Below are 23644 nucleotides of genomic sequence, written 5' to 3'. Positions count from 1 at the left end.
TCTTTGGACACACACGTCCCAGCTGAGGTACATGGAAGCCCTCAGGACACAGCCCCAGGTCACTGTGTACAGGCACCATGGACAGAATTCACCATGCTGCCGCCCTGCCCTGCACAAGTCGGGTGGTCCTCATGTTCCACTGCAGAGCAATGTTAATTATTTGCTGCCCTTCACACACTCCCCAGCTCCCAGCACTGGAGAGAGTGTGGCTACATTTGCTACTCACTATCCACTTCATTCATTAGCAAAGGTATGCTGAGGACTTTATAAGGGGAAAGAAGCTCACAAAAGAAACTGTCCAAATCTACCTCATTTTAAAAAAGTCATCAAAAGAACCAAGATAGTAATAAAAACTGTTTTCCCTAATGAAACACTGGCATTCTTTTTGTATTTTTCAGACAGGGTCTTGCTAATGCAGTTCAGGCTGGCCTTGAACTCACGTGGTCTTGAACTTGCAGTGATCTTCCTGCCTCAGCCTCCCAAGTGCTAGGATTACAGGTGTGTGCCACCATGCCTGGCTAACACTGGCGTTAAGCAATTTTTTCATTAGCAGGCACAATTTTTTGGTTTTGTTGTTGTTGAGACAGGGTTTTGCTATGCATTTTGGGGTGGCCTTGAAGTCACTATGTAGCCCAGGCTGGCCTAAAATTGCAGTGATCCTCCTCTCTCAGCCTTCCAAGTGCTCAGAGTACAGGCAAAGCCCCCACAACCAGCTTGTTCGATTTTTATTACAATACCGTATTTGCTTAAATTATGTAAACAACTGAAAGTTGTGAGCTACTATATAAATGTAAGATTTGTTTAAAAATATGAATCTATACTGTATAGTGACTAGAGTACTATCTGCAGAGTACTATCTGCCAATCTAATGTCATCTCATTCATTATTTTACTAAAACACACCAAATACGACACGGAGTCAATTTGTTTAAGAAAAGTTTTACTAATATGTTAATATTTCAGCAAAGTTATTGCAACGGGTTTAAAAGGCAGACAGACACTCTGTTACAGGCTACAAAGTAATAAAGGAATTTTATACAATTAAAATATTACATAGACCTATGGGATTTACTGAATAACTACCAGATCCAGAAAAGAAATTAAATCTGAAGGTTAAATCCAGTATTAGCACCTACGGTATCTCTGAAAATAAAACTTTTAACTACTTCATTCTTTCCTAATATATCTCTTAGCTTTTTCTCAAGTACAGTGCTCTCAAACCCCCAAAAGAACGACGGGCATCCAAAACCCAATACTAAGAACATACAGACAAGAGCTAGGAATATAGACTCAGCAGAGGGTTTAACGTGTAAGTACTTAACTTTAACCAATCATAAGATTTCTGTGTGCAATGAATACTGTATATGAGTCAATGTATCATAATGTTGTCAGTAGGGTTAAAAATTAGCAATATACAGTATTATTCCTATCAAATTTTTCCCTCATAAGTTACAGTTATAACAAAACTAGTTACAATATGTATTACACTTGCTTGTTACACACTCAGGGACACAGCAAAGACATTTATGTGTTGATAGTTTAGCATCCACTTTATTGTGCTTATCTGTGTAATGAACAGGCAACACAGATTGTATCTTCTTGATATTCAAGGTAATGCAATAATATAAAAATCACCAAAGAAATTAACTGGGAATTGCATTAAATACTGCTTTAATTAGGAATAGCTGCTATTATGAGACAAATCATATTGTACATTATTTTCAATGAGATTCAATTTGAGAAACTGAAGAACAGAAATCAATCTTAGGATTTGAATCAGCAAAATGGGTCATTCTTTGAAATCTAGAAGCTGAGCTAGCAAAACCAGACACACGTAATCCACCTGGAAGAAAGCCTTTTATTAACTTGGGGGAATCAGTCTGCATATTGGTTAAGACAGGACTTGTTGAAGTCAAAAGCCACCTGGGAGCCAGGGACATAGCTCAGCAGTGCAAGTGCCTGCCTGGCAAGCACAAGGTCCTGAGTTCAATTCCTGGGCAAAAAAAAACCCCCAAAACCAAAACAAAGCCACCTAGGAAACTGGCCCAAGCAATAAAGTGGCACTGGTGGCAGGGAAGAAATAAAAATGCACTGGATGAGCAACTGCATATTTTACTAAATGGCTCTGAATTTAAACAATGAAATGCTTCATGGTGTTTTCTCAGAAACTCATCACAAGATTAGAGTCCTACACAATTTGGAGACACAAAGTGGATGCTGAGCGACTAGAGGTCACTCCAGGTATGGAATTTTAGAAAGTTAGTCCTTGGAGTAAATGGCACCATGGCTCTGGCAGCAGATACAAAGGAATGATGCTCGGAGAAGAGGTAGGGGACACTCTGTGATCAGTCAGTGGATGGACGAGGGTCCCAGCGGGAGGTGGGATCTACATTTAGAGAGGAAAATAAAAGGTTTTAGAAATCGATGCAGAAAATAACTTCTGAAATTATCTTTCTTACAGGCTCTGTTCCATTAACCCATGCCTGCACCTAGCACATCTCTGGATATATATGACTTGTCTAAAGCAGTGGGAAGCTTGACAGTGCAGAAATTGAGGCCGCACTCAATTCTGAGTTAGACTCCAGTTAACCATGTCATGCAAGGCGGCACAGCATGGGGCAAGCACCCACAGCGGGGCTGCACTGCTCTGGCCGCTGTGACCAGCGCTCCATGGACAGGGGTTATGTTCTCATGCTGCAGTTCTGCCACCTGAAAAATAGGGACAGCAGACTTGTGCAGTCACCATGATGATAACAGTAGTGGTTTAAAACAGTGCTGGCACTGAAGCACCACAAATGTTAAAGTGGAACCTCAGCTCACAAACTGAATTCTTTCCAGGATCCTGGTTGCAAACCAAACTGGCTGAGAACCACATCAAATTTCTCAGTAAGATCAACACTGAACCTAACCACTGACTTTGATTCAGTTCCTGTTTAACTCTGTTTCCAACTAGAGTTGTGGAAATTAAGTTCATGAACTGAGCAAGGTACCCCTGTATTTTTATTATGACTCACTCAGTTATTGTGATAGGAAAATATATTTCATTTTTATGTAAAAACAAGTCTTAATCCAGAGAAAAAGTCAATGGATCTAATAATAAAGATACCTATATGATATTAAAAATTAAAAAGACCAAAATATTTTTGTTTAAAGCTTTTTTTAAGGCTGGGGATTTAGCTTAGTGGTACACGCTACCTGCCCGCCAAGTGTGAGGTCATGAGTTTGATCCCTGGTACAAAAAAAACAAACAACAACAACAACAACATAAAGCTCTTTTTAAAAATAAAGGCCAGAGCTGGGTATGGTGGCAAATGCCTGTAATCCCAGCACTTGGGAGGCTGAGGCAGGAGGACTGCCACAAGCTCAAGGCCAACTTGGGCAACATAGATGAGTTCAAGGCCTAAACTATGTAACAAGACCCTAGATGCTGTCTTAAAAAAAAAAAAAAAAAAAGCCACACGCTGGTGGTATATAGCTCAGGGTTACAGGGCTTGCCTAGGATGCACAAGGCCCCAGAATCAACTTCTACCACAAGGGAAAACAAGATAAAACAAAAATGCAGACCCCGGATAAGTGCTCTTTAGTGAAATCCTTCATCCAATTTCCATGTAACACTTCAACCTGCAGATATACAATTAAAAATGGCCAAATTGAATAAATTACTCTTCTATTTCTCTTTACCCCCAAGATCTCAGTCCACACTGGGTCCTGGGGCTAAGGAACACACAACTCTGAAAACTAAATTGTGCTGAACAAAAATATTTGCATTCGTGAAACTATCCAGAAGTTCCTAATGTAAATCTTTCCCATTTCAAAATTTCCCAGTTGTTTGACTATTGATAGATTAACCTCTGGTGTGTAATTGCTCAAAATCCTACATCCTCTCAGAAAAACATCCTATTAAGCAGTAATAGCTGCAAAATGAACCATGACAAATAGGCTCTGCCGAGTCAGTGCAGCTGCAAGTGACCAAACAAACTACTTCAACGGCACGTAACTAAACCACACAGTTTTCCCGGGTGCTGGCCTGACAAGTATCAGTTTGGAAACTGCACGTGAGAAATGTACTTGTATGGACAAGTAGCACTATGTGTTCCAAAACAAAGCCTTCTTAAAGAAATAAAACATATGGCAAGGCTGTCACTTAGATCCCAAGCATTCAAGAACTCAGGTGATTAATGCTAACGGGAGGCAGTTTTGGAATGCTGAGTGATTTGCAGGATTTAATAAATAGACAGAAGCAGTCAAAATGTATTTTTAAAAAGCTATTGAAAGGGAAAACAAAAGGATAAACTCTGAGAATAATGAACTGTATTCCTGTCTTCAGAGGAAGTGGGGAAGCCTTGTGGGGTTAATCAGACTCAGGTTCACAGTCAGTATTTGTTAACTGTATGACCTTGACACTTGACCTATTTGCCCCTCAATTTGCTCATCTGTACAACAGAAAATACTCTGCAGGTTCCTGTGAGATTGGAAATACTGCTAGAGCAATACACACCACGTAAGAGGTGCTCTTGAGATAGTAACTGTTACTATTGTTGCCTTAGAGAGCAACACATCTGATTTGGTACATTTTGTGCCTGTCTTGCTTAATTAGTAATAGTTATCTGCAAGTCAAGACAGTTAAGAGTATATAAATTAAGAGGATAAAACTGGCAGAAACAGTGAAGTACCATTTTCTGTTCCTTAGAAGGCCAGACAAACACTATTAGGAACTCAACATGATTCTGCCTATGGATGCTCATAAGTATTACCTAATTTGTTTCTTACTTATCAGAGAATTTTATATGGATATACACAAATATTAAATTCCAAACAAAGAGAAATTTTGGTTCTACCCATTAGGTAAAGTTTCTGGTATAGAAGGGGGAAATGGATCTAAACTGTACTAGTGCATAAAACTTGGATTACATGTGCACTTCATATAGTTAGCTTAATAAGCTAACAACAAATGTAACACTACTTAGCTGCATGATTTAATGACTCATTTATCACATAGGGAAGAGTTATGCATACTTCAGATTTCCAAAGGCTGCATCTAAGCCAAATAATTTTATACTTACCTTGAAGTCAATGGTTTATCTTCCACTGCTCATGCTTCTGTCTTCATAAATGGTAATTTCAATCTACACAGCAAGGCTGTTAAGAAAATACAGTATGGAACGTAATAGAAAGAGGCTGTGGCAAGGTGATGGCCATGCTCTGTACAGACTTAGCTCATTTTTAATTATTAAAACTTCCTACTTATGCTAGTCATGCTTCCTCTGCTTTGCTATTTTAATAAATATACTCAGTATTTCACAGGTAATTCCTTCTCAAATGTTAATTAAAAAAGAAAAATCTGAAAAGAACACTTGTGGGTAGAACTAGGGGGTTCTTAACTGACAAATAATGGGGGTAATGAAATCAGCAATTCAAAAATGCTCTGAAGTGACGTGAAAACTTAAACTTGGGAAAGTTTAAGAATTATTTACTACAAATGATAAAACTGATGAATTATCACTGGGAAGCCAGAATCATGCAGTCTAAATTAAAAAAATTTATTTACCCATTACTTCAGTTACTAAGCTAAATTAGTTTTATTTGGGTAATTTTATTTATCAAATTGCAGTTACTTTCAGAGCTTACTGCCTCTGAAAACATGCACAGTACGTCAAAGGTAATGAAATTATACATCTACCAGCTGTCACCGATTTCAGCTAGTCAGGTGAACCTGTGGAAATGCATTTCACTTGGATGACTATTATGAGTTTATACATTTCAAAGGCATGTCAGGCTCAGCCTCTGCAGCTGAAATGCATTACTCACACAACCCCATCATTATGGCAAGATGCCTTCAGAACACCAAGACAGACAGTAACCAGAATTTCAGAGATCTGCACAATGCAAAGAACAGAAATGGGCTTTGAGAAAGAAAGAATGGCAGGGGACCAATCCTTACGGAAGTTAAACTGTCTCTAGTCAATGCCAAATAGTACCAATTAAAAAAAAATTAGCAATTAGAGTGTATGATCTGGACTAAAAAGATACAACTCGAAGTCCTCTCTCAATGGGGTCTGTTAGGAGAAGGCCTTGGGGAGCATATATCTTCTCATTCTGTTCTTGAATATACTTGGAGACTTTCTTCAGAACCTGGCAGAAAGAAACACCACAGCTTTTTAAATGTTTCATTAGGTTCTCCTTGGAGAATCATCTATAACTCAAAATATTTAGAAAGTGGAATTCGATTTTAAGGCAAGCCAGATGGGTATTTGTAAGGCAGACCAGAGCCTGCTTGTCTTGCTTACTAATGACTGCACACAGGACAGTACGACAGCTCTTCAATGTCTTCAAGGCAGTATAACAAAAGCAAGATGAGAACCACCCCTCCTCCTCAGTCCTGGATACAGAGAAACAGGTTAGGTTCAGAGTAACACTTCCCTTTCACTACTCATGAAGTGTCACTGTGACTTTTTTAACAGAAGGATACTCTTGGCCTTCTCTTTTAACACTTCAGAGCTATCATACCCCCTCGTACATTTTCGTTCATTTTAAGCAATGCTGTAAGGCTGGCCTGTAACCAAAGGTGCCCCCTCATTTTAAAAGTGGAAACCTTCTTTCTTTGTAAAGCCTTATACATATTAGGTGCCTGGAGTTTCTGATCATGAGTGGTTTGTATCATTTCCATGTTTGTGTGGAGTGCTGTTCTGTAGCTGGTCTGTTTTCTAGACAGGAACCTCAATTTACACGTTTAGTACGCAGCTTGTAAAAGTCAAAGCAAACGCAGAGAAAAACCAGAGAGGAGACAAGGAACTTCTGGAAATAACCAAATTTCCAACCTCAATAAAGACAATTCTAAGTAGACAGGTGAAAAGAAATCTTAGTAATAGCTTTATCCAAAATCAAAGACTTTTTTTAAATTTCAGGTTCAAAGTCACCCTAACCTTTTCTGGGTCAAATATTCAAAGAGTGTTTGATCTAGATCTTTAAATTATTATGTATTTCCTTAAATTTCCACTATCAGCAAATGATAAAGTAAAAAATGTGATTGCAACATAAAGGGAAAAAAGAACTGTAAAAGTAAAGCTAGAATTAAAGCAATGATTTAACTATGCATGTATAACATACCAGGCCGAACTAACAAATTAGGATGTTGCAATTTAGATGTTTTTGTATAAGTGGATTTACAATTTAAAACTTATACCTTGTGAGAAACCAGAGGCACAAATTGAGGTCTAACTGGCCTCTCTGTGAGTACAAAGGAGAAAAGCAACACTGTTGCTCGTTCTAGGGAGCTGGTAACAGTTGAGATCAGGTGTTTACTTGGGCTGCGCTAGGGCAGATGAGTCTTGTGTTACTTGAATTGCTTATAGCCCTGTTTGAATAAAAGCAGGACGAGCCTGAGCCTGACAGGAGGGGTCCCTTGCTGCCTACAGGCTAAACTGACTCTCTGTTTCTGGCATTCATCTCCTCCCAACTTCCAACCAAGGGAGCCAATTAGCAGGACTAGGCCCCTATTAGTGACACCCTGGGCATGGAAAAGCTCAGTGCAGTGGGTCGGCTTCTCCCAGGTGGCACCTAGGCAGGGACTGGGACCAAGGACAGCACAGGCCAGTTTGCTAGATTGTATCAAGAAATTTTTTTGGAAGCAAAATAGTTTATTCAGATTACTTATTTGGAGATAATGCAACTCATGTTTCTCTCTTTTAGAGGTGATATGCTATGTGTGCACTCCTGTAATCCCAGCACTCGAAAGGCTGAGGCAGGAGGATTGCCATGAGTTTGAGGCCAGCCAGGGAAACAGTAACTTCAGAGCTAGTCTGAACTACATAGCAAAACCCTGTCTCAAAAAAAGTGATATTATTGAAAGTGCAATCTGCAATGTTTTCTATTTAGTAAAACTATTACTAAAGGTTTTTTTTTTTTCCCTATCTAATTACCTTGCGCAACATGTATCACTCTCCTATTTTCAGCTCTCAAAAGAATTTGAGTTGTGCTTGGTCATTACGAGGAAAAAGAAAGAAAGAACAACCCTTTGGCACTATCTTTCAGAGACTGTCATCCTAAAGTAATGAAAAGGAAGCTGCCTATAAAGTTCTCCAACCCAGGGCGTGCAGTCTTCTCTCCAGGTTTCTTCTGAGCATACCTGAGAATCAGGACCAGAAACTGGAGGCCCAGTCTTTCTTCAGCCTGCCCACTAATGCTGGAGGGGAAGCTCAGAAAAATGCTCACACAGCTGGCTGCGAAGAAAAGATTCCTTCAGAACAGCTCTCCTCCTCTCCTGGGTACGCAGCCCTACCAGGAAGCAGCATGCCTTTTTTTGATTCAAGTGTAACTTCATTGGACAAGGTTTTCATTAAAGCCTGCTTCAGCTCAGAAAGAAAAATACTGGTTTTATTTTTGCATAAGCTCCAAATACTCTTTAGTACTTTGGTGAAGGCAACACTGTCCCAAGCAAGTGCTTTTAAGGCTTCATCCTGTTAGCAAATGAAAGTCACCAGTATGAGTAAACGGCTGCGACTCCCAGCAGCAGCCAGCACTGTTCTCCCCCTTACACCTTTCACTGACTTCTAGTCTTTTTTTGTTGGTACGGGGGATGGAACTCAGGACCTCACGCGTGCCAGGCAGGTGCTTACATTACTGAGCTAAATCACCAGCCCTCACTTACTATTATGTAAGAAAATTCCTACAAAATTTATGACATTATGTTTTTCTTCAACTCAATATAATTTTAATGTTGACAAAATGAAATGCAACTGAACCTCTGCCTCTGAAAGGACGACTGTTCTTGAGAATATTATACTATAGTCAGCCGATTAGGCTTTCCAGGAAAACAGCGTGAGCGAGGTTCAGTGAGAACTCTGAACCTTGGCATTTTCAGTAAATACTGAAGTATCCCCCTAACTTCATTTTACAGATGATAGCACTCAGGTAGAAGGAATGCCTTCTGCTGATAAATAGGGCAGACACTGAGGGGGAGAATCTTCCATAAGCTCATTTGTTCCCTAATGGCAACAATAGAGAAGTAACACTGAGGTCTATTTTCATTTTAAATCAATAAATAGCATGTTATAAGAAACAAAATACATGATTATGCTAGTACCTTTTAAAAGGCCTATTTGTAATTCCAAAAATGTAACATCAGGACCAACTCTAAGCACTGTATCTGGGTTACTGTTTGTAGAATAGGAGTTTCGGTGTTTGAAACAATAGACTAAATGAATCAACCCTGTCCTTTCATTAAGAAATAAATAGTGGGGCTGGGGATTTAGCTCAGCAGCATAAGCGCCTGCCTTGCAAGTGTGCGGTCTTGAGTTCGATCCCTGGTACCGATAAAAAGAAAAAGACAAAAATAAATAAATAAATAGCACAGAAATTCTGAGGGGACTAACAAGAGAAAACTGTTCTTGTACGTTTGTCATCAGAAATAAAATAAACACTTAAAAAGTTTCCTTTTACAAGTGTAGGCACGTTATACCTTATTTCAGTTATTAACTTTGCATGAGCTAGTTATTCTATTCAATTTCTTAAAAAAAATTGTCTATTTAAAAATTGTGGAGGCCAGGGATTTAGCTCAGTAGCATAAGCACCTGGCTTGAAAGCACACGGTTGTGAGTTTGATTCCTAGTACGCCCCCAAAATGTGGCCATGCCTTAACTCTTGATTAATTTTATTTGATCTTTATTTGCTTTTTAATCTTGCTCTATAAAAACAGATCATGATCAGACCTATAAAGTTGTACCTTGTATGCTGTCCATAACTCAAAACATTCTCTTAGTTACTCTTCTCATTGCTGAGACAAAATACCTAACACCCAAAATTAAGGAAGGAGAGGTTTATTTAGCTCAGTTTGTGGAGGTTTCGGTCCATAATCAGCCAGCTCCAGGACAGCGTGGCACAGGGCAACAGGTCAGAAGCGGCAGAAGCCATCAAAAGAAGCCAGAGCAAAGGGGGGCAGTGCAAGCCTTTTCTCCTCCCTCCCCTGTACATAAGCAGGTACCTCCTCCTGCCAGGAGCCACTCCCCCATCTCAGGGCCCTCCTTGCACAGCGTGAGGTGCTTACAACTACCCTGGCCCCTGCAAAGCACTTAAAGTTCAGTGTATCAACACACACCACAATGAGCCAGTTTTCACTGTATTTGATACCAGAATCATCTTCTAAGATATATAATAAAAAGAATCTTTAACTGTCAGCTGTTAAGTATTTGTTGTTCATTTTTGAAGCAGCTTCTTACTATGTAGTCCAGGCTGGCCTTGAACTTGTGATGGAGTCCAAATTTATAATCTCTTTAGCCTCCCAAGTGCTGAGATTACAGGCATGAGCCACCACACAGAACAGAAATCTGCTAAGTATTTTAGTGTCTAAATAAACCAGCATGTGTCTAAAAATATCACTTATACTGGAAACAAAAATACATGTGAGCTCACAAATACCTGATTAAAATTTACGGACACTAACTTCATTTCAAATGCTATTAAAAATGTTTATTATTTATCATATGTGAGGCAGTATGTTAAACTCTTTAAGATTCACTTTACAGTTGAGAGAACTCAGGGGTGAATGTGTTTGGCTGGCAAGCAATTACTAATTTTTTTTACAACTCACATCAGTAGGACGTATCTATCACTGTCAGCACATACATGTATGTATATTACCTATCTGTCTATCTAGATAGAAAATCGTAACTGGCAATGCCATAAGCTCCGTGAATGGCCATCCAGGAAGCCCACATTTTAATGCGGATGAACCTGGCCTCCCTCCGCTCCTGCCTTCAGCAACTTGAGTCCCGGACGGTGTTACTCTCCACACACCCTCTGGCACCCTTTTCTTCCTTCTACCTATACTGCTCCATCTCTAGCCCAAGCTTTCATCTTTTTGCCTGGACTTCTGAGGAGTTTCTTAATTTGCTTCCTTGCTTAGCACATAGTAAGAATTTAATGAATATTTATCAAATGAATGAAACCTCTGATCCTTCACTCACCCAAACATTGTTGAAGAGATAGTAAGACTAAACATAAATTGAAAGCTGATACTGATTCTTGATAAGTTCTGATTTTGAAAGTTAAACAGGAATAAGCTAGCAGTGTGATACAGAGTATATAAACTACTAGCTATTTAACAAATAACTTAAATGGTTCCTTAAATCTTTTCATATAACATGGCATTATAGTTAAGACTACAGAGTCCATGTTCAGATACTAGTGAATAAGTCATGAAGAGATCTACGGTTGGGCATTAAAAAAAAGTACCATCATTTCCACCAAGTGCTCAAAGTATTTTAGCAGTAACAGTATCTATTCTCCACTATGTGGAGTGTAAAACAATAACAGGGTTACTTCTATCAGGTGGAATGCAAGAGATTATTCTTACATGGTTTCATCTTCTAAACATTGGAATTTAAAAATGTATTTGGGGTTTATTGTGACAATTAACTGAAAGCCATTGATGTAACATGCATTCATTTATTAGTGAGTGCCTAATGTACCCAAAGCCTGGTCTAAGCTAACAAAGGGGATACAAAAAGGGCTATGGCATTGTCCTTGATCCAAGAATATACAGAAGGTAAAATAAGATCATAAACTCATATTTCAAAGTAGAATGCCAGAAAATAGATATAAATCACATGTTGTGAGACACAGAAAGAAAGGATTCTGAGCAGAAGTCTGAAGAAGGCAGACGGGCATGAGGAATAAGGGATCCGGTGAGTTGAGGTGGAGGAACACCACAGAGGGAACCTCTGGTGGCTGATGCAGACAGCGAAGGAAGGGTGGGAGGTGAGAGCTGTCAGGGTGAACCGGGTCCGACCCAGGAACAGCACCTGGACACACAGGAAGCTCTGGGACCTGGTAGTCGGGGCGGAAGAAAAAGGTTATGGTTTATGAAGATGGGAACACAAAAGGTGAAAGAGAGACCAAGATACAATTTCATTAGTCCAGGAGAGACAGGAAAGGTACAAGTCAGGCAATGACAGGAAACTGTGAAAAGCTAATGCGTGGGAACATGCACGGCACTCTTATGACTCGGTTCATCTTCCCTCTTCATTCCCTGAGCCTGAAGACAGCCCTAACAGGACACGGCACTACTGATCAGAGCTGCAGAGACGCAAGGCTTGCTTGAATTCTGGGAATCTTACATTAAAAAGCTAGCAACTATGAATTTGGCAGGCAGCTGGAAACAGACAATAACTGAGGTTTGAGGATAGGACTAAAGATAGAAATTTGGGAAAATGAAATAAAAGAATTTTCAAGAGCTGGATATAATGAGAATGAATATAGATTTTCTTTGCTGGTCTGAAGTGTAGCTGATCTCAGCAGACACGTCTATTCAAGCAGACATTCCACTTCTGATCTGTTTCCGAAACACTCAGGAATCATCCCTAAGTGCTTTCGCCAGAGAAGCAATGACAAAACTGGAATTATTATAAATGCATTTTTTTTTGGTACCAGGAATCAAACTCAGGACCTTGTACTTGCCAGGCAGGCACTTGTGCTGCTGAGCTGTATCCCTGGCCCTGGAATTATTATAAACATCCCTTTAAGGTGATGGCACTTGTTACCATGTAAACACACATGTGGAATAAATTCACCTTTTTCGTAACAACAAACACAGCCTTCCTCACCTTCTCATAGTGGGTCTCCATGCATAAGAAGATGGTGTATGCTGTCAAACAAGCCAAACAGCCTTCGAGATAGGACTGGCCCCCGAGCTTCTCTGCTTCTGCGTACAGGTTATTTAGGGTTCGAACGGTTTCTTCAAACTGTTGCCTATCAACCTGTAGGAAACAAAAAAGAATTTTAAAGTAACATGGGAAAACACATGAACAATTCTTTAATGTTTGCTATCATTCACTTTTAATCTAAAAGCTGGCATATGAATAAATGATTCTTTAGATGACTAAATCTGGATCTAAGTTACTGAGACTGCCTGGGACTTTTTTTTGGAGACAGGGTCTTGCTCTGTAGTTCAGACTAGTTTTCATTCAACTCACTATGTAGCCTATGCTGGCCTTGAACTTGAGACAATCCTTTTGTCTCAGCCTCCAAAGTGCTGGGATTACAGTTGTGTACCACCACACCCAGTCTGCGGGACTTTTAAAATTTTATTCCTCTTATGGACTCTAGAATAACCTCCAAGCTTAATACAGCATTTTAAAACACTGTTTTTCAAGTAAATTCTACAATCGATTACTGTTTTCATTCCCTTTTATTGACATTTAACAACTTCTTTTTGTGTCCTTTCTTTATATCTAAGCTCTTGAGGTTTGATGCAGGAGAGCTGGAAGATGAGTAAGACTCTGCCTCAAACCTTTAAGAGTTTAGTTATAAAAGCAGACAAACAGGTGAACGGACAAATCCAATAAACAAAGCACTAGCATATACACATAGCTAAGTGTAGAGGGGAAACACAGAGGGCCCTTCTGTTTGGGGGAGGCAGGTAATCTTAAACACACTCTCTAGGCAAAAAGAAAAGGAAGGACCTTCTCAGCACAGGGCTGAGAAAAAGGTACCAGCTCTGTGTTCTCTATTCTGCTTCCACCTTTCTCTTTTTGTTTCTCTGGAGGTACTGGGGCTTGAACCCAGGGCTACCACATTGCTTTACAACCCTAGTCCTTTTCATTTTTAAATAAGGAAACAGGATGTTACCAGAGTCCCCAGCTGGGATCTGAACTTGTGACCCTCCTATGTCCACCTCCCAGAGCGCTAGGATTGTAAGAAGGCATCACCACCCCGGCCTCCTATCTCCTTACAGTAACCATCCTGTGACTGAAAGCTCAGGCGCTGAAGAGCATGGAACAGAATCTCCAGTGGACACGTAACTCTTCGCATCAATTGTTCCTCTCTCTGACACTGTTATCTTCTCTTCCACTAATACAGTCAGCGCACAAGGGGATCTCTGAGTCCGGGACAGAATGCACACACACTGGGGGCCCACAGTACACTGCGAGAACCACGGCCGCCCTCGGTTCGTGCTGGACGCTCCAGGGTGTTCACAGGTTAGGAAGCTGCCGACCAGGTGCCAGACAACACTACTACTGCCCACTCATTTCCTCACCCAGTCACCTGTTTACTTTCTGTCAGTGTTACGTGGTTCTTATAATGCACTGCACATCTCAAATCTCAATACTTCGTTCCAAGACATAATGGCCACAACAAACTAACGAATCATGACTCACCTGGCCTCACTTTAGCCCTTCTTTTGCATAATGTCTCTCTTATTTTTAAGATACTAATTATTCATGAATTGTTTCCTTTTTTTTGTTGAGACAGGGACTTGCTATATCATTTAGGCTGGTCTTGAACTTATGGTGATCCTCTGCCTCAGCCTCCCAAGTGCTAGGATTTACCACACCGGCATAAATTATCTTTTCAGTGAAATCTTTAAGCAGAAACAGATTAATAAAAACTCAATTTACAATAAGACAAAATATTCTGAAGAATGTAACTTATGAAATATAAAACAATTTATGATCCCTTAAAACTGTGGTGGTGGACCTTTTTAGAGATGAGAGCCCAAACTGTAACCTAAAACCCACTTATTAGTTGCAAAGCCCCAACACTGTAATTAAACCTAACGCCAAGATTTTAGTTTATACATTAGTTCATACATTATCTTTTGTTTTATAAGAAAACACACACGCATGTAGTTTGCCACCAATGCCTTAAACTATCAAGATTTCTTTTGAGTCAAAAGCCTGTTGTACATGAGCCAGTGGCATGAGAAAGCTGAATGTAACCTGGAAATTGGGAGCTGCTTTCTCCAAAGGAGCCCATCTGCTCTACAGTGTGATGAGGCACTCACCAGAGTGGGATGGCAGAGGTGGGCGAAAGCCAGCAGTGTCCCTCACTCCTCTGAACAGAAGGTATGGCAGCAACAGAGGGCACTGCTCCCTTCCCCCGAGACAGCACTCAGAAGGGCTCAGGGGACAGCCACGAATGGTGGATCAGTATATGCACCTAGTTATTCCTAAATTAATGCGTCCAGTTCATCTACTGATACATGAATAAGCTAATTAATTTTAATCACATCTGATTCGCCTACAATGTTATGATGATAAATTCCTTTGAATTAGTTACATTTCTATACATGCAGTTCAAAACTTGGAATCCAAACCAGGAACATTTTCTTTCAAATTTTAATACTGTTTATACTACTATCCTAATCTTTCAGTTATTTTGAGATTACAATGTTTTACAGGATGGAGGCAAATTATAGATTAGTTTTTTAAAAACCACCAAAGTAAAGGATTTTTTAAAAAAAGGTTAATAAGAAAAAAAGAAATAAAAAAATGTAAAAAAACAAAAGCACCAAAAAGTTTTTGAGGGACTGGTACAGGCTAGGTGCTCTCCTCCATGAACAGCTTTCCAAAGGGAAATTAAAAAACAAAAGCATGGAAGGCAGCAGTAACAACGCAGCTGGGTGTGCTGTGCCTGCCTGTAAGCCCAGCACTCGGGAGTCTGAGCAGGAGCCTGTGCTACACAGTGAGTGCAAGGCAACCTGGATTACACACAGACTGTTCAAAAAACTTTCACTCCTGGCCACACACAGCCTGTGGGCTTCAGAGCCAGAGACCAGGTACCTCCCATCAGGACTAGAAATCAGTCACGTGCCCTTAGTGGCCTGGTACTGTGTGAGGGGAGCTGCTGGAGCTGTGGACACGGCGCCTCTTTAGACCTTGCTGCTGGAGAGGCTGAGCGGCTGGCTTGGGTTTGAACAGTCTGAGTGGCTCTTGATGGATTTTGGAACCTCCGCCTCTTCTTCTTTGATCTCATCTAGGGTCTATCAAACCTGCTAAGCAGGGAGATATGCCCAGAGTTCCTTGCTTATGAGTACTTGTGAATCCGTTTTCTCTTGAGGAGACTGAAGCCAGAAAGACTGGGGAATTAGCCATCCTTGAAGGCTGTATCACAGCTGGTCATCACTGTATCCTGTTCAGAGGTTACACGCCTTCATTAGTACATACAGAACACATTTCCTCTACACAACAGAGGATGACTTGAAGGTGGTTACGGTGACTGTTTTACTTCTGACTCTCCCGATATCGGATTGAATAAACTGCAATTCAGGCCGGGTGTGGTGACACAAGCCTATAATTTCAGTACTCATGAGGCTGAGGCATGGGGAGTTGCTGGGAGTCAAGGCCAGCCTCAACAGCATAGTGAAACCCTGCCTCAAAACAAACAAACCCCCTGCAATTTGAACAATATTTTCTTTGCCTAAAGACAGTCAAGAGAAAAGGCCTTTCCGAACAAGAACAAAAACAAAAATAAAAAACCTCAGAAGCAAAACCTGAAGAGGGGAAAGAAGTATATCCAAAAGCCAAGTCTAAAAAAAACATTTACATCTAATGAGGCAAAGAAAAATGCAACTGACACAGATGAACATACAGTACTTGATTCATACGACATGGTAAACGCACCAGCTCCCCAAATGAAAGTATACAAAATGACATGTTAACTTAATCTAATCACGCAAGATACCGAACAACCAGTCAACCTTCACACTAAGTACATCCTCACACCATTCTTTATTTTTTTATCTTGAGACAGGGTTTCAACAATTCACATAGTCTACTCTGAGATCATCAGTCAACCAAGATTTAGGTGGCGGTGGTTTTCACAAATCGTCTGAGAATCAAAACTACAACTATTACTTTGACAACTTCTAATTCTGAAGGTATCCTGTAGTTGCTGAAAAGCCAAGAAGTGCTTGCCCATCATCTTGATACTCTAGGTTTTCCAAATAATTCCTTGGAAATTAATTCCCAGGAAAATCCATTCTTACTTGGCACAATCAATCAGGCAGTTCAATCAAACACAGCCTCTTATTGCCATTTTTGTACATACAGAAAATTCTAAACCTATTGTTAGTTCTTTTATGCCAACCTCTGAAAATGGACAACACAGATGCTGAGGGATCCTTGTGTACAGATGTAGACCAAAATACTACAAAAAGTCTCTGTGCTACCTCCAAAGACAACTGACCTCGAGCTACAGGAACAAGAAGCTCTAGGAAGGCTGAGGTCAGAAGCACTTGAAAGCCAGCTAGGACAGGAAAACAGGTTATCTAAAGAAAATGTCAGTATTATAGAAAACCATTTCACAACCGATGAAGCCACTACAGAGTGCACAGGTTTCAAAGCCACTAGTAAATATGACTTAAGCAATTTACTTATTAAGATTGAACTTCAATTGCTTATACAAGATTGCTAGCAGTTTCTTTCGTTTATTCTGTTGATACTTTCACTAGAAGTGATTTTCTATAAAATTACACATACTTCCTTAGTAGCAGATGTGGCTAGAATTTGTATTAGATTATCCTCAATATCCTGTATTGATTAAACTTTTGGTTTGTAACTTTGCATCTATAATGTAAAATGAATACTGGTATAATTTTATTTCACTTCACTTGAATTCAGTTCTTAGGAGAGGTACTTTAAACTTGAAAGAATATTTCAGTACTTTACATATACCTATCATTGTATGTACAGATATTTAAGTTTCTTAACATCTTTATTTATAATGTATTTATAAACTAAAAACTTTAATGAGGTTCACTTTGAATAATTCAAGTATATTTTAGAAATCAGTTTTAAATTTTTTTATTTTAAAGAGATTAAGACAGAAGAGAGACAGAACAAAGTAGATCAGAACAGAACAATGTAAGCAACACAGTACTTCACCACAAGACAATCCGATATTAACAGAGCTACCAAAATGTCTCTTTCTTTGAAACAGTTGAGTATACCTTCACATACAACAGTATCAAATGTAACAAAATAGTCTAAAACCATTCAAGAGAATGAAAGTATTACCCAGCATTCAGAACCAAAAAACCAAAAAAAAAAATGGAAACAGAAGAACAAAAACATGGTAGGACTTCAAACCAAGATGATATTAAATCAGCAATGGCTATTATAATGTCGTTTTTTTTCAAAACAGCTGTTCATATCACATATAATAAAATCAAACAAAAGGTATCAGTTTGTATCTATTTCTTTTTGTTTTTTTGGTGCCAGGGATCCAACTAACTCATGACCTTGCATTTGCCAAGCAGGCTTATATGCCCGCTAAGCTAAACTCCTGGCCCCCATATCTATTTCTTTATAGGTATAGCTTTTGAAGTGTATGTGTCATTTAAAAAATTCAAAATAAAGTAATAATACTAAACATTAAAAATAAAAAGCTGGGCACAGCTGGGTGTGGTGGCATGTGCCTGTAATCCCAGCATTGGGGAGGTGGAAGCTGGAGGACTGCTTTGGCTTTGAGGCCAGCCTGGGCCACATAATGGAGTTCATGATCAGCCTAAACTACAAAATAAGACCATGTTTCAAAAAAAAAACAAAAGGGGGCGGGGGAGAAAAACAAAAGGCAGTCTCAGTACTCTGAGAGGTGAGGCAGGAAGATCACAAATTTGAGCCTAGTCTGGGCAACTTTGGTGAGACCGTTTCAAAATAGGTCTGGGAATATGACTCAGTGGAAAGGCCCTGGGTTTTGTGCCCTCATCCCCCGACATTACAACAGTCGTGTTACGTAACAGTTTAGATGATGAATTACGCATCGATACTGGTCCCACAAGATTAAAGTGCAGCTGAAAAATCCCTAGTGTCTCATGACATACTAAGCGGCATCTTGACATTTCTCATTTGTTTTCTCAAAACATTTCTAAGCCAGTTGCATAGAAGTACAGCATGTGCAATTTAGAGTCATCCGGGCTCTTTTCTGTGGTAGCAGGGCTTGGACCCAGGCCTTTACACTGATACATTCCTAGTCCAATTTTAAAAACGTTTTTATTTTGGACAGGGTCTTGCTACGTTACTAAGTTGCCCAGGCTAAGCTGCTTGATCCTCTTGCTCAATCTCTGGGCATGCTGCAGTGACAGGTGTAATCATCAGGTTCAGATCAGTGCATAATTCTTAGTGAGTGACAAGGTCCCAGGTTGATGTTCACTTTTGAGACAGGGTCTCACTGCGTAGTTCAGGCTGGCCTTGAACTTGCGGCAGTTCTGCCTCAGCTTCTTGACTGCTGGCATTAGAAGTGTGCCACCACATCCAGGCAACTATTTTTAAAACAGTACTTAATAATGTTTGCTGTGTTACCGAGTCTTAGGCCTAGGGATGTTCTTCACTGTATTATGTATCAGTCTTTTTAAATTTTATTTTGAGGGTGGGGTTTAGTTCAGTAGCACAAGCACCTGCCTGGCAAGTGCGAGGTCATGAGTTTGATCTTTGGTTCCCACTCCCTTAAATATTTTCAGATGGAGTCTAGCTAAATTCCTCAGGATGCAATCAGTCTCCTGAGGAGCGGTGACTCCAAGTATGCATCACCATACCAGCCAGCTGATGTACAAGTGACTGAAAAATACAGTTAATGTTTAAATTAAAAGACAATTACAGTAAAAGACATGACCATTAATCTCCCTCAAAATATACTCCTTTGCACTGAATACATCCTATCACCCCTGCCACTTCCTGAAGCAGTTCTACAAGTCCTCTTTTATGTCTTTAATGGCCCTGTCACAGCCTCAACATCCTGAAACAGATTCAAAACCTTTACCTTCCACGGTCATTTTGACTTTAGGAAGAGCAGAAGGCGTACAGAGCCAACCCTGGTGAATAAGGGAAGAGAATACCGCACGGCTTCTATGAGCTGCTTCCTGCTGGATGGCACTCAGCAGCAGGTCCACTGTATCCTTATCAGGCCTTGAGAAGATACACACAACAGAGGACTCCAGAACTGATTCAGAAAGTAGCAAGAATCAAGAGAGAAGTGTGTTTGAAATGAGGGGAGGATTCTGAGGGAGATTAATGACATGTCTTTTACTGTAAAAATTTTTAATTTAAACATTCACTGTGCACTGCAATCATACCTGGTATATTCTATGCTACAGTTTTGTTACTTAGGAGTGTTCTTCTACTTGTAAAAAAAGCTAACTGTGAAGGAACCTCACAAGCTCCATGTGTGTATACAACAAAACTGCCAAGTGAGGCATTTCTCAGACCACGTCCCTGTCACCAATGGACATACAACTGCATGCAAGATGCAAATGTTCAGCAGAACCAACGGATGCACTTTTATCTAACACCTCTAGGCCCTAGGAAGACAGCCTGCAGTGTTCCCCCATGAGCTTTTGCACCTTGATACAGGAACTTCTTATCAAAATGTGGGGGGATGTCAAGTTGCAGCCAAATACAGATTCGGACCAATAAACACTAATAATCAGAGTAAAATAGGAATCAGGCTCATTTTCACACAACTGTTGGATTTTGTTGAACTACATGGCTAGAATCTTAACATGATCACAAGCTCAAGGTGACAAGCAATAGGTAACCCCTACTAATATGAAGAGACCTATTTTTAAAGGTATGTATGTCTCAATTATACTTTACTTATTTTTCACCTACACAGAACAAAAGTGCTAAAACATCTATATTTTGGCTAAAGTGAGAATAGTTTCCTTTAAAGAACTGTTCTGGCAACAAATCTTTTTTTTTTTTTTTTTTGGTACTGGGGATCAAATTCATGACCTCACACTCACCAGACAGGCACTTATGCCACTGACCTAAATCCCCGGCCCCTCTGGCAACAAATCTTAAACAATGAAAAATTACTTTTCTAATAGGTAGTGAAGAAAACAAAGCTATTAACAGCTTTTCCATATTCCCTAATTGTGTATATTTTTTAATGCTTTGAAGTAATACAAAATATTTATACAGTAGTTTTTTTTCTCTATTAAATTTGACCTCACAAAAGAAAATCAATCCCAGTGGCAGAGCAATCAGTAACACTTCTAGGATAAGAATAAAGAAACCTTTCAATTTCCCATCACACAGTTATATCTGTAATTTAATCAATACAGAAAAAAAAAATCAAAGCTTTTCTGAGTGGTTTAAGGTTTAAGCTAGTGATTTAAACCAAACATTTAAAAGAAAAACATTCAAAGGCATAATATAGCAATATATAATATTCCACATAGTACTCAGCACCACAAGCAGTTTTGGGCTCTTATGAAGTTTATAAAGTGAAACAAAAACAAAAACAAACCCCACCAGAATGTAGGAACATCAACTTTCGCTAAGAGTCAATACAGCGTTGTGACTGCATCCAGCTTCTGTACTTACACTGTATAAAGCACTACCCACCACACGTTCTGAACGGCTAATGTCAGATTCTGCATACATGTTATTTGGTTCAACTATCAAGCGGAAGTTCAATTTTCAAACCTATAAACACAACATGGAAGTTAAGTGTGATGAAAAAAAATGGTTTACATTATTTCGAAGTACATAAACTGTTAAATCATAGTTTTCATAAGAAGTTTAAAAACAAAACATTTGATCCTTTTCAACTATGTCTTAACACACACAACACATTAACTGTTAGGCCAAATTACTTTAAAAACAAAACAAAACAAAACATTCAGCAGCCCTAGCCAACTGGCAACTTGCTTAATTTTTACCTCTTCAGTCTACTGCTCAAGTAAATGTTCACTATTGTCACACTAAATTAACATTATTGACCACAAAATGCAGCACTTAAATGGCATTTTGCAAATAAGTAAATCTACACTTCATCTTTGAAAGGTATGTCTGATCTTCAATTTGTAGTTAAAGAAACACTTAGGTCACTAACTTGCCTGTGGTTATAAATCAAGCTGAAGCAAACCATAAATGATCACTGTTGATTTTCCAATGGTAGCAGTCAGGTAAACTAACACATCTTGACGAAATCTATTTAAGTTTGGTGCTAGCGATTAACTTCAGGTTCAGCATGGGCTCCAGCACTGAGGTACAACCTCAGCCTACAAACCGACTTTAAATGGCTGCTATACATTTGTCTAGTACAGTCATCTCTGCCCGCTTAGTCCATTTTTTAGCCCCATACAAAGAATCATGCTTAATTACTTCAGTTCCTCACCCTCCCTGTCAAAGAGGGAACAGCTACAAACCGGCTTCCAAATAATCAGAAATTGACTTTCAACAGGAAACAGATGCTTTTTGGCTGAGTATACACACGCACACACACATCCACAGACAAACACACATCAAACTTTGACAACGGGATACAGTTTTGGAAGGATTAACTCGGTAGAAAAGAGAAACAAATCCTATTCTTCCATTTCTCCTTGCTAGGATGGCCCAAAGCGCCTATGATCTGACGACCGTTTTGATACGCAAGCCGAACAGGATCATAACAGCGAGTTTAATTCCTTGCCCAGAGATACCTGACTTCCTAGCTCACGAAATGCTCTACGATTTTCAGCTTCCAAGAAGGCCTGACCCTTTCAACTCAGCAGTGCGAGCAGCACGGTGACTGCAAATGTTTGTCATGAGAATGACGATGCCTTCTCTTGCGTGCGGGAAGTAGGAGGACATAGTTTACAACCTGCTGGGCGAGGCCCCTGGAGCCTCAGGAATTCGCTTCTTATCGCTGCTGTCAATAATCGAACGTGGGCACCGGGTCAGCAGCTTGGAACACCGCTGAGCACAGATTCCCGGCGCTGAGCATCTCAAAAGTTCTAGAAAAGATCTTTTTATCCCGGGGCTTGGCCTTATTTCCCTTCTCCAAACACGAGCCCGTACCCTCTTCCGGCATCTCAGGCCACGGACCCCGAGACGCCGGGGACCGGAAGTCGGCCCACACTCTCCCAACCCGGGGTCCCTCCCCGACCCGCACGGGTGCGGGAGCCTGCTACGTACCCGGTTCTCCAGCTCCGCAGGGAACTTGGTCTGAAACTGGCAGCGTGTGCCACTGCTGTAGTCTCGCTGAATGAACACCTTCCCAGACACCGGCGCCTGCTGCGGCCGCATGGCGAGGACAGACCGGCCGCGCTGCAAGTGCAAGGAGGGAGGCAGCCGGGTCAGAGCCCCCGCCCGGACCGGGACTCCGGCCCGCCAACCCCGCAGGCCCGCCCCGCGGCCGAAGACGCGCACAGCTCCCCCCCCGCCCCGCCCATGCTGCAGCGGGGCGTCGCCGTAGTCCCCGCCCCGGGCCGCGCGCCCCACACCCCATTCCGGTCGGCCCGGGAAACACGAACCCGGGTCCTCTGCCCTCCAGCAGCTACTCCGCCGCCTTTGCTGTCACTTACGTCCTGCCGCAAAAGGCCTCTCGCACAGCCTTCACTCCGGCCTCGCACCACAAGCCTACCACCCGCCCTCTTGGCCGCCCCGGCCGTAAAGCGACCCTGCCGAGGCTGTGCGCCGCGGTGCGGCGCTGGGGGCGGGGCATGCGCGTCCCCGCCCCCGCCAGGCGGGTGGAGTCTCTCGGAGCGGAAGCCCACGTCGGGAGGAAGAGGGAGCGGGCGGGGCTTGAGGCTGGGTTTCCCTGGGGCCAGTCCTGAGGCCGCGGCGAGGAGGTTCCTGCGACTTCTTGACTCCGCCCCGCCCCGCCTACTGAAAACAGCTCCTGAGAAAGCGCGAGCTCCGGGACTCTGGCCCCGTGGTAGGCCCCGACGCAGCCGGGGGTATGTGTTTGGTCTCCACCTTCAGGCCCTGCGGTGTCGCGTGCCCTCGCCCGCCCCTCGCAACCCCGAGAGGGCGGCTTCGTGGCTCGGCCTCGCGGGGCTCAGCGTCCCTCTTAGGCAGCCGGGCATCCTTTCTTCGTCTGGAGCTTCTTGGCCGATGGAACTTTTTAGCACCTCTGTCGGACATTGCCTTTTGTATATGGAA

General features: G+C 41.2%; 1 protein-coding gene and 1 pseudogene across 3 annotated transcripts; one reads left to right on the top strand and one right to left on the bottom strand.

Moving 5' to 3' along the window:
• Window positions 1-922: 922 nt before the first annotated feature.
• On the bottom strand, window positions 923-22807 carry Golga7 (golgin A7). Of its 3 annotated transcripts, XM_013146825.3 has the most exons (6): window positions 22676-22807; window positions 21098-21199; window positions 12599-12751; window positions 6030-6131; window positions 5063-5125; window positions 923-2385 (listed from the first exon to the last, which is right to left on the bottom strand). In XM_013146825.3, exons 2-5 carry the CDS (start codon window positions 21155-21157, stop codon window positions 5078-5080), a joined length of 363 nt encoding a protein of 120 aa, XP_013002279.1. In that variant the 5' UTR covers window positions 21158-21199; window positions 22676-22807; the 3' UTR covers window positions 923-2385; window positions 5063-5077. The 3 variants fall into 3 exon arrangements, with proteins under 3 accessions (XP_013002279.1, XP_023418549.1, XP_003464672.1); XM_023562781.2 differs by lacking the exon at window positions 21098-21199 and having other exon boundaries at window positions 5063-5130; window positions 22676-22801; XM_003464624.5 differs by lacking the exon at window positions 21098-21199 and having other exon boundaries at window positions 22676-22801.
• LOC111755392 (THAP domain-containing protein 5-like) lies at window positions 14681-17189 on the top strand (annotated as a pseudogene).
• Window positions 22808-23644: the final 837 nt, after the last annotated feature.

This window comes from Cavia porcellus, unplaced genomic scaffold (assembly GCF_034190915.1).
Source record: "Cavia porcellus strain 051 isolate PalLab524CR breed Dunkin Hartley unplaced genomic scaffold, mCavPor4.1 scaffold_29, whole genome shotgun sequence".
In the NCBI taxonomy this organism is placed as follows: Eukaryota; Metazoa; Chordata; class Mammalia; order Rodentia; family Caviidae; genus Cavia; species Cavia porcellus.
The sequence above is the reverse complement of the archived record's forward strand: the minus strand, read 5'-3'. Positions and strand labels throughout refer to the sequence as shown.